A 14433-nucleotide genomic window follows, 5' to 3' on the forward strand; every position below is an offset into this window, starting at 1 on the left:
GACTGTCACTAACACATCAACCTACTACTACAGTGACTGTCACGATCACATCAACCTAGTGCTACAGTGACTGTCACATCAACCTACAGTGACTGTCACTATCACATTAACCTACTGCTACAGTGACTGTCACGATCACATCAACCTACTACTACAGTGACTGTCACGATCACATCAACCTAGTGCTACAGTGACTGTCACATCAACCTACAGTGACTGTAATTATCACATTAACCTACTGCTACAGTGACTGTCACGAACACATCAACCTAGTGCAACAGTGACTGTCACGATCACATCAACCTACTGCTACAGTGACTGTCACGATCACATCAACCTCCAGTGACTGTCACTAACACATCAACCTAGTGCTACAGTGACTGTCACATCAACCTACAGTGACTGTCACTATCACATTAACCTACTGCTACAGTGACTGTCACTAACACATCAACCTACTGCTGCAGTGACTGTCACATCAACCTACTGCTACAGTGACTGTCACGATCACATCAACCTACAGTGACTGTCACTAACACATCAACCTAGTGCTACAGTGACTGTCACATCAACCTACCGTGACTGTCACTATCACATTAACCTACTGCTACAGTGACTGTCACTAACACATCAACCTACTACTACAGTGACTGTCACGATCACATCAACCTAGTGCTACAGTGACTGTCACATCAACCTATAGTGACTGTCATTATCACATTAACCTACTGCTACAGTGACTGTCACGAACACATCAACCTAGTGCAACAGTGACTGTCACGATCACATCAACCTACTGCTACAGTGACTGTCACGATCACATCAACCTACAGTGACTGTCACTAACACATCAACCTAGTGCTACAGTGACTGTCACATCAACCTACAGTGACTGTCACTATCACATTAACCTACTGCTACAGTGACTGTCACTAACACATCAACCTACTGCTGCAGTGACTGTCACATCAACCTACTGCTACAGTGACTGTCACGATCACATCAACCTACAGTGACTGTCACTAACACATCAACCTACTACTACAGTGACTGTCACGATCACATCAACCTAGTGCTACAGTGACTGTCACATCAACCTACAGTGACTGTCATTATCACATTAACCTACTGCTACAGTGACTGTCACGAACACATCAACCTAGTGCAACAGTGACTGTCACTAACACATCAACCTACTACTACAGTGACTGTCACGATCACATCAACCTAGTGCTACAGTGACTGTCACATCAACCTACAGTGACTGTAATTATCACATTAACCTACTGCTACAGTGACTGTCACGAACACATCAACCTAGTGCAACAGTGACTGTCACGATCACATCAACCTACTGCTACAGTGACTGTCACGATCACATCAACCTCCAGTGACTGTCACTAACACATCAACCTAGTGCTACAGTGACTGTCACATCAACCTACAGTGACTGTCACTATCACATTAACCTACTGCTACAGTGACTGTCACTAACACATCAACCTACTGCTGCAGTGACTGTCACATCAACCTACTGCTACAGTGACTGTCACGATCACATCAACCTACAGTGACTGTCACTAACACATCAACCTAGTGCTACAGTGACTGTCACATCAACCTACCGTGACTGTCACTATCACATTAACCTACTGCTACAGTGACTGTCACTAACACATCAACCTACTACTACAGTGACTGTCACGATCACATCAACCTAGTGCTACAGTGACTGTCACATCAACCTACAGTGACTGTCATTATCACATTAACCTACTGCTACAGTGACTGTCACGAACACATCAACCTAGTGCAACAGTGACTGTCACGATCACATCAACCTACTGCTACAGTGACTGTCACGATCACATCAACCTACAGTGACTGTCACTAACACATCAACCTAGTGCTACAGTGACTGTCACATCAACCTACAGTGACTGTCACTATCACATTAACCTACTGCTACAGTGACTGTCACTAACACATCAACCTACTGCTGCAGTGACTGTCACATCAACCTACTGCTACAGTGACTGTCACGATCACATCAACCTACAGTGACTGTCACTAACACATCAACCTACTACTACAGTGACTGTCACGATCACATCAACCTAGTGCTACAGTGACTGTCACATCAACCTACAGTGACTGTCATTATCACATTAACCTACTGCTACAGTGACTGTCACGAACACATCAACCTAGTGCAACAGTGACTGTCACTAACACATCAACCTACTACTACAGTGACTGTCACGATCACATCAACCTAGTGCTACAGTGACTGTCACATCAACCTACAGTGACTGTAATTATCACATTAACCTACTGCTACAGTGACTGTCACGAACACATCAACCTAGTGCAACAGTGACTGTCACGATCACATCAACCTACTGCTACAGTGACTGTCACGATCACATCAACCTCCAGTGACTGTCACTAACACATCAACCTAGTGCTACAGTGACTGTCACATCAACCTACAGTGACTGTCACTATCACATTAACCTACTGCTACAGTGACTGTCACTAACACATCAACCTACTGCTGCAGTGACTGTCACATCAACCTACTGCTACAGTGACTGTCACGATCACATCAACCTACAGTGACTGTCACTAACACATCAACCTAGTGCTACAGTGACTGTCACATCAACCTACCGTGACTGTCACTATCACATTAACCTACTGCTACAGTGACTGTCACTAAAACATCAACCTACTACTACAGTGACTGTCACGATCACATCAACCTAGTGCTACAGTGACTGTCACATCAACCTACAGTGACTGTCATTATCACATTAACCTACTGCTACAGTGACTGTCACGAACACATCAACCTAGTGCAACAGTGACTGTCACGATCACATCAACCTACTGCTACAGTGACTGTCACGATCACATCAACCTACAGTGACTGTCACTAACACATCAACCTAGTGCTACAGTGACTGTCACATCAACCTACAGTGACTGTCACTATCACATTAACCTACTGCTACAGTGACTGTCACTAACACATCAACCTACTGCTGCAGTGACTGTCACATCAACCTACTGCTACAGTGACTGTCACGATCACATCAACCTACAGTGACTGTCACTAACACATCAACCTAGTGCTACAGTGACTGTCACATCAACCTACAGTGACTGTCACTATCACATTAACCTACTGCTACAGTGACTGTCACTAACACATCAACCTACTGCTGCAGTGACTGTCACATCAACCTACTGCTACAGTGACTGTCACGATCACATCAACCTACAGTGACTGTCACTAACACATCAACCTACTACTACAGTGACTGTCACGATCACATCAACCTAGTGCTACAGTGACTGTCACATCAACCTACAGTGACTGTCATTATCACATTAACCTACTGCTACAGTGACTGTCACGAACACATCAACCTAGTGCAACAGTGACTGTCACTAACACATCAACCTACTACTACAGTGACTGTCACGATCACATCAACCTAGTGCTACAGTGACTGTCACATCAACCTACAGTGACTGTAATTATCACATTAACCTACTGCTACAGTGACTGTCACGAACACATCAACCTAGTGCAACAGTGACTGTCACGATCACATCAACCTACTGCTACAGTGACTGTCACGATCACATCAACCTCCAGTGACTGTCACTAACACATCAACCTAGTGCTACAGTGACTGTCACATCAACCTACAGTGACTGTCACTATCACATTAACCTACTGCTACAGTGACTGTCACTAACACATCAACCTACTGCTGCAGTGACTGTCACATCAACCTACTGCTACAGTGACTGTCACGATCACATCAACCTACAGTGACTGTCACTAACACATCAACCTAGTGCTACAGTGACTGTCACATCAACCTACCGTGACTGTCACTATCACATTAACCTACTGCTACAGTGACTGTCACTAAAACATCAACCTACTACTACAGTGACTGTCACGATCACATCAACCTAGTGCTACAGTGACTGTCACATCAACCTACAGTGACTGTCATTATCACATTAACCTACTGCTACAGTGACTGTCACGAACACATCAACCTAGTGCAACAGTGACTGTCACGATCACATCAACCTACTGCTACAGTGACTGTCACGATCACATCAACCTACAGTGACTGTCACTAACACATCAACCTAGTGCTACAGTGACTGTCACATCAACCTACAGTGACTGTCACTATCACATTAACCTACTGCTACAGTGACTGTCACTAACACATCAACCTACTGCTGCAGTGACTGTCACATCAACCTACTGCTACAGTGACTGTCACGATCACATCAACCTACAGTGACTGTCACTAACACATCAACCTAGTGCTACAGTGACTGTCACATCAACCTACAGTGACTGTCACTATCACATTAACCTACTGCTACAGTGACTGTCACTAACACATCAACCTACTGCTGCAGTGACTGTCACATCAACCTACTGCTACAGTGACTGTCACGATCACATCAACCTACAGTGACTGTCACTAACACATCAACCTACTACTACAGTGACTGTCACGATCACATCAACCTAGTGCTACAGTGACTGTCACATCAACCTACAGTGACTGTCATTATCACATTAACCTACTGCTACAGTGACTGTCACGAACACATCAACCTAGTGCAACAGTGACTGTCACTAACACATCAACCTACTACTACAGTGACTGTCACGATCACATCAACCTAGTGCTACAGTGACTGTCACATCAACCTACAGTGACTGTAATTATCACATTAACCTACTGCTACAGTGACTGTCACGAACACATCAACCTAGTGCAACAGTGACTGTCACGATCACATCAACCTACTGCTACAGTGACTGTCACGATCACATCAACCTCCAGTGACTGTCACTAACACATCAACCTAGTGCTACAGTGACTGTCACATCAACCTACAGTGACTGTCACTATCACATTAACCTACTGCTACAGTGACTGTCACTAACACATCAACCTACTGCTGCAGTGACTGTCACATCAACCTACTGCTACAGTGACTGTCACGATCACATCAACCTACAGTGACTGTCACTAACACATCAACCTAGTGCTACAGTGACTGTCACATCAACCTACCGTGACTGTCACTATCACATTAACCTACTGCTACAGTGACTGTCACTAAAACATCAACCTACTACTACAGTGACTGTCACGATCACATCAACCTAGTGCTACAGTGACTGTCACATCAACCTACAGTGACTGTCATTATCACATTAACCTACTGCTACAGTGACTGTCACGAACACATCAACCTAGTGCAACAGTGACTGTCACGATCACATCAACCTACTGCTACAGTGACTGTCACGATCACATCAACCTACAGTGACTGTCACTAACACATCAACCTAGTGCTACAGTGACTGTCACATCAACCTACAGTGACTGTCACTATCACATTAACCTACTGCTACAGTGACTGTCACTAACACATCAACCTACTGCTGCAGTGACTGTCACATCAACCTACTGCTACAGTGACTGTCACGATCACATCAACCTACAGTGACTGTCACTAACACATCAACCTAGTGCTACAGTGACTGTCACATCAACCTACAGTGACTGTCACTATCACATTAACCTACTGCTACAGTGACTGTCACTAACACATCAACCTACTGCTGCAGTGACTGTCACATCAACCTACTGCTACAGTGACTGTCACGATCACATCAACCTACAGTGACTGTCACTAACACATCAACCTACTACTACAGTGACTGTCACGATCACATCAACCTAGTGCTACAGTGACTGTCACATCAACCTACAGTGACTGTCATTATCACATTAACCTACTGCTACAGTGACTGTCACGAACACATCAACCTAGTGCAACAGTGACTGTCACTAACACATCAACCTACTACTACAGTGACTGTCACGATCACATCAACCTAGTGCTACAGTGACTGTCACATCAACCTACAGTGACTGTAATTATCACATTAACCTACTGCTACAGTGACTGTCACGAACACATCAACCTAGTGCAACAGTGACTGTCACGATCACATCAACCTACTGCTACAGTGACTGTCACGATCACATCAACCTCCAGTGACTGTCACTAACACATCAACCTAGTGCTACAGTGACTGTCACATCAACCTACAGTGACTGTCACTATCACATTAACCTACTGCTACAGTGACTGTCACTAACACATCAACCTACTGCTGCAGTGACTGTCACATCAACCTACTGCTACAGTGACTGTCACGATCACATCAACCTACAGTGACTGTCACTAACACATCAACCTAGTGCTACAGTGACTGTCACATCAACCTACCGTGACTGTCACTATCACATTAACCTACTGCTACAGTGACTGTCACTAAAACATCAACCTACTACTACAGTGACTGTCACGATCACATCAACCTAGTGCTACAGTGACTGTCACATCAACCTACAGTGACTGTCATTATCACATTAACCTACTGCTACAGTGACTGTCACGAACACATCAACCTAGTGCAACAGTGACTGTCACGATCACATCAACCTACTGCTACAGTGACTGTCACGATCACATCAACCTACAGTGACTGTCACTAACACATCAACCTAGTGCTACAGTGACTGTCACATCAACCTACAGTGACTGTCACTATCACATTAACCTACTGCTACAGTGACTGTCACTAACACATCAACCTACTGCTGCAGTGACTGTCACATCAACCTACTGCTACAGTGACTGTCACGATCACATCAACCTACAGTGACTGTCACTAACACATCAACCTAGTGCTACAGTGACTGTCACATCAACCTACAGTGACTGTCACTATCACATCAACCTAGTGCTACAGTGACTGTCACTGACACATCAACCTACTGCTGCAGTGACTGACTGGTTGATCGTTATATTCCCTATAATAATAATAATGAGGTACTGTTGTGTGTATCCAAACAGGTTCGTCGGAAGACAACACATTTGTTTTCCCCGGGGGTAACAGTAATTGGGGTAACAACCGTAATAGGAGGGACTTGGACCGGTCCACTCTGGGTAACGGGGGTGACTCTGCGCTCTCAGACCGGTCCACCCAGACAGACCCGGGGTTGTGGATGCCTGTGAGTGTGGACAAGAAGGGAAACCAGCAAGTTCTCCCTATAGAGAGAGACAGGGTAAGACTTGTAGTCAACAGGGTAAGACCTGTAGTCAACAGGGTAAGACTTGTAGTCAACAGGGTAAGACCTGTAGTCATCAGGGTAAGACCTGTAGTCATCAGGGTAAGACCTGTAGTCAACAGGGTAAGACCTGTCGTCAACAGGGTAAGACCTGTAGTCAACAGGGTAAGACCTGTAGTCAACAGGGTAAGACCTGTCGTCAACAGGGTAAGACCTGTCGTCAACAGGGTAAGACCTGTAGTCAACAGGGTAAGACCTGTCGTCAACAGGGTAAGACCTGTAGTCAACAGGGTAAGACCTGTCGTCAACAGGGTAAGACCTGTCGTCAACAGGGTAAGACCTGTCGTCAACAGGGTAAGACCTGTAGTCAACAGGGTAAGACCTGTAGTCAACAGGGTAAGACCTGTAGTCAACAGGGTAAGACCTGTCGTCAACAGGGTAAGACCTGTCGTCAACAGGGTAAGACCTGTAGTCAACAGGGTAAGACCTGTCGTCAACAGGGTAAGACCTGTAGTCAACAGGGTAAGACCTGTCGTCAACAGGGTAAGACCTGTAGTCAACAGGGTAAGACCTGTCGTCAACAAAAAATCAGACACAGCTCAGGTTTTTAAAATTAACTATTTCACATGACCCTGTCTGTCTGACCCTGTCTGCCTAACCCTGTCTGTCTGACCCTGTCTGTCTGACCCTGTCTGTCTGACCCTGTCTGTCTGACCCTGTCTGTCTGAAACAGCCTGACCCTGTCTGTCTGAAACGGTCTCCACCCTCCCTCCCCCCAGGGCTGTGTTGTGACTCCCCCCCCCAGGGCTGTGTTGTGACTCTCCACTCTCCCCCCACCCCCAGGGCTGTGTTGTAACTCCCCTCCCTCCCCCAGGGCTGTGTTGTAACTCCCCTCCCTCCCCCCAGGGCTGTGTTGTAACTCCCCTCCCTCCCCCAGGGCTGTGTTGTAACTCCCCTCCCTCCCCCAGGGCTGTGTTGTCCCCCCCAGGTCTGTGTTGTGACTCTCCACTCTCCCTCCCCCCAGGGCTGTGTTGTCCCCCCCAGGGCTGTGTTGTCCCCCCCAGGTCTGTGTTGTGACTCTCCACTCTCCCTCCCCCCCCCAGGGCTGTGTTGTGAAGCCCCAGAGATTCCTTGGCTCCTCCATGCCTGCCTCCTTCCTGCAGGAGAAGATGGAGGAACTCAACTTGATCAGAGATAAGAGCAGAGAACCCGACTGAGCTGGGACACTGGATACCCACGGACACACACACACACACACGGACACACACACACACACACGAACGGACACACACACACGAACGGACGGACACACACGAACGGACACACACACAGACACACACACGAACGGACACACACACACGAACAGACGGACACACACACACGCGAACAGACAGACATACATACGGACACGCACACACGAACAGACGGACACACACACACACGAACAGACGGACACACACACACACGGAAGGACAGACACACACACACACACACACACACACACGGACGGACGGACACACACACACACGAACGGACACACACACACACGAACAGACGGACACACACACACACGGAAGGACAGACACACACACACACACACACACACACACACACGAACGGACGGACAGACACACACACAGACACACACACGAACGGACACACACACACGAACAGACGGACACACACACACGCGAACAGACGGACACACATACGGACACACACACACGGAAGGACAGACAGACACACACACAGACACACACACGAACGGACACACACACAGACACACACACGAACGGACACACACACACGAACAGACGGACACACACACACGCGAACAGACAGACATACATACGGACACGCACACACGAACAGACGGACACACACACACACGAACAGACGGACACACACACACACGAACAGACGGACAAACATACGGACACACACGAACAGACGGACAGACACACACAAACTCACACACCCAGACATCAAATAAACTGTGAGCCAATGGGTTTGTTTCTCAATATGCATCCTACCGTGCTCCACACTCATGCTCCAAGTGCTTTCTCTTGAGGACGTTCTCCCGACTGCTTTCTCTTGAGGACGTTCTCCCGACTGCTTTCTCTTCAGGACGTTCTCTCGAGTGCTTTCTCTTGAGGACGTTCTCCCGACTGCTTTCTCTTCAGGACGTTCTCCCGACTGCTTTCTCGTCAGGACGTTCTCCTGACTGCTTTCTCTTCAGGACGTTCTCCTGACTGCTTTCTCTTCAGGACGTTCTCCTGAGTGCTTTCTCTTCAGGACGTTCTCCCGACTGCTTTCTCTTCAGGACGTTCTCTCGAGTGCTTTCTCTTCAGGACGTTCTCCTGAGTGCTTTCTCTTGAGGACGTTCTCCCGACTGCTTTCTCTTGAGGACGTTCTCCTGAGTGCTTTCTCTTGAGGACGTTCTCCCGAGTGCTTTCTCTTGAGGACGTTCTCCTGAGTGCTTTCTCTTGAGGACGTTCTCCCGAGTGCTTTCTCTTCAGGACGTTCTCCCGACTGCTTTCTCTTGAGGACGTTCTCCCGAGTGCTTTCTCTTCAGGACGTTCTCTCGACTGCTTTCTCTTGAGGACGTTCTCCTGAGTGCTTTCTCTTCAGGACGTTCTCCCGAGTGCTTTCTCTTCAGGACGTTCTCCCGAGTGCTTTCTCTTCAGGACGTTCTCTCGACTGCTTTCTCTTGAGGACGTTCTCTCGAGTGCTTTCTCTTCAGGACGTTCTCCCGAGTGCTTTCTCTTCAGGACGTTCTCTCGACTGCTTTCTCTTGAGGACGTTCTCCCGACTGCTTTCTCTTGAGGTTGAGAGTGTGGAGAACACATAATACTTTCCATTTGAAAAGCGCTTCCCCCTGCTGTATTACCTCACACTGCACCTCCCCTTTCCCTCGCCCTCCTTCCAGACAGGACAATGACGACAACAGACGAAGATATACACAAAGCTAACTTTTACTTCATAATTATCAGCTAGATATATGTGAATAGTTGTAATCTAGCTAGCCAGCTAGCTAGTTAAAACAGGGGGAAAAAATGAACAGAAACTAATGTCATGCAAAGTACAGTCGATGTCAATTCTTTGTGGGTAGCGAGCTAACATTTTTTTTCTCCAGTGGCTAGCCAGTTAGCCCTATTGATTTACTATGGACTTAACCCATTCCTTCTTCTAGCCAGGACAATGGCAATAGAGACGAAAAACAATATATATACACGAAGCAAATGTTTTACTTCATAACTATGAGCTTGCTATATGCTTCCTGTTTGGGGTTTTAGGCTGGGTTTCTGTACAGAACTTTGTGACATCAGCTGATGTAAGAAGGGCTTTATCAATACATTTAATTGATTGATTGCTATATGTTTACCGTAATAATGTAGCTAACCAGATAGAATAACAGGCAAAAAAAAACGACATAAACCAATGTTATCCAAGGTCGAGATCAATTCTTCGTGGGCAGCAAGCTAACAAAGGGTCACAATTTGTGGCTCTCTGGCTAGCTAACAGTAGTAGTTAGCCAGTTAGCTCTATTGACTTTACAATGGGCTTACGACCTAAGCACACTACAGTGGGTACTGTAGGAAGGTAACCATGCCAAAACGGGCTGTATTTATTAACGTAGCAAGATAAAATATTGTAGTCAGGCAACGTATATGATTAGCTAACATTTAAATTCCCAAGATGCATTGTATTTTCCCTTCAGCTCAAGTAATGGCCGCCATTGATTTTTAATTTTAATCAAATTTGTGTAATTTTGTTGTTGTGTTTTTTTGTAATCATATTTCTTTGCATACTTTCTGTTGAAGCTTACATCGATGCATGCTTCAACATATGTACGAATGGAACACGCATTCAAAAAGTACCTTCAATGCACTGTTTTGTATACTTTGATTTGGGACTTAACCTCCGACGCCCCCGTGCTACAATATGCCACGGTATTATGGATTTTGATAAACACCCATTGATGCAACCAGTTTTCATGATAATTTTCAAGTTGAGTTCATGTAAAAAAATATATATATATAAAAAAAAAATGTTTTCCTGTGACTTCTACAATCTATTTTGGTTTTCTAAATATATACAGTGTATTCTAACTGTTATGGGATGTATAATGTATTTTTTTCCATTTCTGAACATTCTTGAACGTCCTGTGGTGCTAAGCTCTTTTCTTCAACACCAGGGGTTATATCCCAAATGGCACCCTATTCCCTATATAAGGCACTAATTTGATCACTACTAGATCCCTGGTCAAAAAGGTATTTAAATTTTTTTTTTTTAAACTCGACAAGTCAGTTAAAAGATAAAATCTTATTTTCAATGACGGCCTAGGAACAGTGGGGTTAACTGCCTTGTTCAGGGGAAGAACGTCCATTTTTTTTTACCTTGTCAGCAGCTCGAGGACTCGCTCTCGCAACCTTTCGGTTACTGGTCCCACACTCTAACCACTAGGCTACCTGCCGCACCAAGGTAGTGCACTATATAAGCAATAGGGTGCCATAGTGGACAGGCCCGTGGAGATGGACCTCCCAAGACTGCCTTAAAATCTTATACAACAAGCTACCCGGTAAAGCATGAAGGGACATGATTATACTAATGTCAGTAGTACAATGCACCTCCGTCCCTTCCACCTCCACCAAATACACACGGCCTTATCAAAGCTTCTGCTGGACTGCATCAGTGAAACTACAGCAACGTTTCAAACCCTGTGATGTGATGATCGTTGTTGTACTGTTGTAATTATGTTCATATTCTGGCATCTCTGCTAATCTCAGTTTAAGGTGTCAGTGTGTTGTTGTTGTTTTTTTAAAGGAAATTTGAGGTGGGACGACAGGTAAATTATATGTTATTGTTAAGGCCTACTGTACTATACTGGGTCCCAAATGGCACTCTATGCCCTATAGCGGACTATTACCTGGTTGATGCAAACTTACCACTTGTAAAATGCACCCATTAAAAATAACCTACAAAATCTTAATCTTTGCTAGTTTTAATTTATATTTTACTCAAGAGTAGTGACTTAGTTCCTCTATGCTACGTAGGTAGTGACATAATTCCTCTGTTATGTAGGTAGTGACGTAGTTCCTCTATGCTACGTAGGTAGTGACGTAGTTCCTCTATGCTACGTAGGTAGTGACATAATTCCTCTGTTATGTAGGTAGTGACGTAGTTCCTCTATGCTACGTAGGTAGTGACATAATTCCTCTATGCTACGTAGGTAGTGACTTAGTTCCTCTATGCTACGTAGGTAGTGACGTAGTTCCTCTATGCTACGTAGGTAGTGACATAATTCCTCTATGCTACGTAGGTAGTGACATAATTCCTCTGTTATGTAGGTAGTGACATAATTCCTCTATGCTACGTAGGTAGTGACATAATTCCTCTATGCTACGTAGGTAGTGACATAGTTCGCCTATGCTACATTACATTTGATGTCGGAAGTTTACATACACCTTAGCCAAATACATTTAACTCACGTTTTCACAATTCCTGACATTTAATCCTAGTAAAAATTCCCTGTTTTAGGTCAGTTAGGATCACCACTTTATTTTAAGAATGTGAAATGTCAGAATAATAGTAGAGAGAATGATTTATTTCAGCTTTTATTTCTTTCATCACATTCCTAGGGGGTCAGAAGTTTACATACAGTCAATTAGTATTTGGTAGCATTGCCTTTTAAATTGTTTAACTTGGGTCAAATGTTTTGGGTATCCTTCCACAAGCTTCCCATAATAAGTTGGGTGAATTTTGGCCCATTCCTCTTGACAGAGCTGGTTTAACTGAGTCAGGTTTGTATGTCTTCTTGCACGCACACGGTTTTTCAGTTCTGCCCACAAATCTTCTGTAGAATTGAGGTCAGGGCTTTGTGATGGCCACTCCAATACATTGACTTTGTTGTCCTTAAGACATTTTGACACAACTTTGGAAGCATGCTTGGGGTCATTGTCCATTTGGAAGACCCTTTTGCGACCAAGCTTTAACTTCCTGACTGATGTCTTGAGATATTGCTTCAATATATCCACATAACTTTCCAACCTCATGATGCCATCTATTTTGTGAAGTCCACCAGTCCCTCCTGCAGCAAAGCACCCCCACAACATGATGCTGCCACCCCCGTGCTTCACGGTTGGGATGGTGTTCTTCGGCTTGCAATCCTCCCCCTTTTTCCTCCAAACATAACGATGGTCATTATGGCCAAACAGTTCTATTTTTGTTTCATCAGACCAGAGGACATTCTCCAAAAAGTACGATCTTTGTCCCCATGTGCAGTTGCAAACCGTAGTCTGGCTTTTTAATGGCGGTTTTGGAGCAGTGGCTTCTTCCTTACTGAGCGGCCTTTCAGGTTATGTCGATATAGGACTCGTTTTACTGTGGATATATACTTTCGGACCTGTTTCCTCCAGCATCTTCACAAGGTCCTTTGCTGTTGTTCTGGGATTGATTTGCACTTTTCGCACCAAAGTACTTTCATCTCTAGGAGACAGAACCCGTCTCCTTCCTGAGCGGTACGACAGCTGTGTGGTCCCCTAGTGTGTATACTTGCGTAATATTGTTTGTACAGATGAGCATGGTACCTTCAGGCGTTGGACCAGACTTGTGGAGGTTGACAATTTATATTCTGAGATCTTGGCTGATGTCTTTTGATTTTCCCATGATGTCAAGCAGAGGCACTGAGTTTGAAGGTAGGACTTGAAATACATCCACAGGTACACCTCCAATTGACTAAAATTATGTCAATTAGCCTATCAGTAGCTCCTAAAGCCATGACATCATCTTCTGGAATATTCCAAGCTGTTTAAAGGCACAGTCAACTTAGTGTATGTAAACTTCTGACCCACTGGAATTGTGATACAGTGAATTATAAGTGAAATAATCTGTCTGTCAAAGTAGATGTCCTAACCAACTTGCCAAAACTATAGTTTGTTAACAAGAAATTTTAATGACTCCAACCTAAGTGTATGTAAACTTCCGACTTCAACTGTAGATAGTGACGTGGATCCTCTATGCTTTGTCGGTAGTGACATAGGTCTGCTATGACTAAAGAGTCCATCATTGAAACCAAACCCTGGTCACGGCATTACCTAGGCTCGGGTTTTCATCTACTAGCCAAGTAGGGCTCTGGTCACAATAAAAATAACAATATATGCCATTTAGCAGACTTTTTTTATTTACCCAAAGCGACTCAGTCATGTGTGCATACATTTTACATATGGGT

General features: G+C 44.9%; 1 protein-coding gene across 3 annotated transcripts in view; it reads left to right on the plus strand.

Moving 5' to 3' along the window:
- rasgrp4 (RAS guanyl releasing protein 4) overlaps positions 1 to 12195 on the plus strand; it is an 85950-nt gene extending 73755 nt beyond the window's left edge. Inside the window, exons 17-18 of one of the 3 annotated variants that reach the window (XM_064975377.1) lie at positions 6988 to 7199; positions 8306 to 12195. In XM_064975377.1, the coding sequence (XP_064831449.1) occupies positions 6988 to 7199; positions 8306 to 8419 (326 nt within the window). In that variant the 3' untranslated portion in view covers positions 8420 to 12195. Of the gene's footprint in view, positions 1 to 6987; positions 7200 to 8305 lie in introns of those variants that run through there. The other 2 variants (XM_064975378.1, XM_064975379.1) reach the window with 2 other exon arrangements.
- The last annotated feature ends 2238 nt before the right edge of the window (positions 12196 to 14433 follow it).

This window comes from Oncorhynchus masou, chromosome 9 (genome assembly GCF_036934945.1).
Source record: "Oncorhynchus masou masou isolate Uvic2021 chromosome 9, UVic_Omas_1.1, whole genome shotgun sequence".
In the NCBI taxonomy this organism is placed as follows: Eukaryota; Metazoa; Chordata; class Actinopteri; order Salmoniformes; family Salmonidae; genus Oncorhynchus; species Oncorhynchus masou.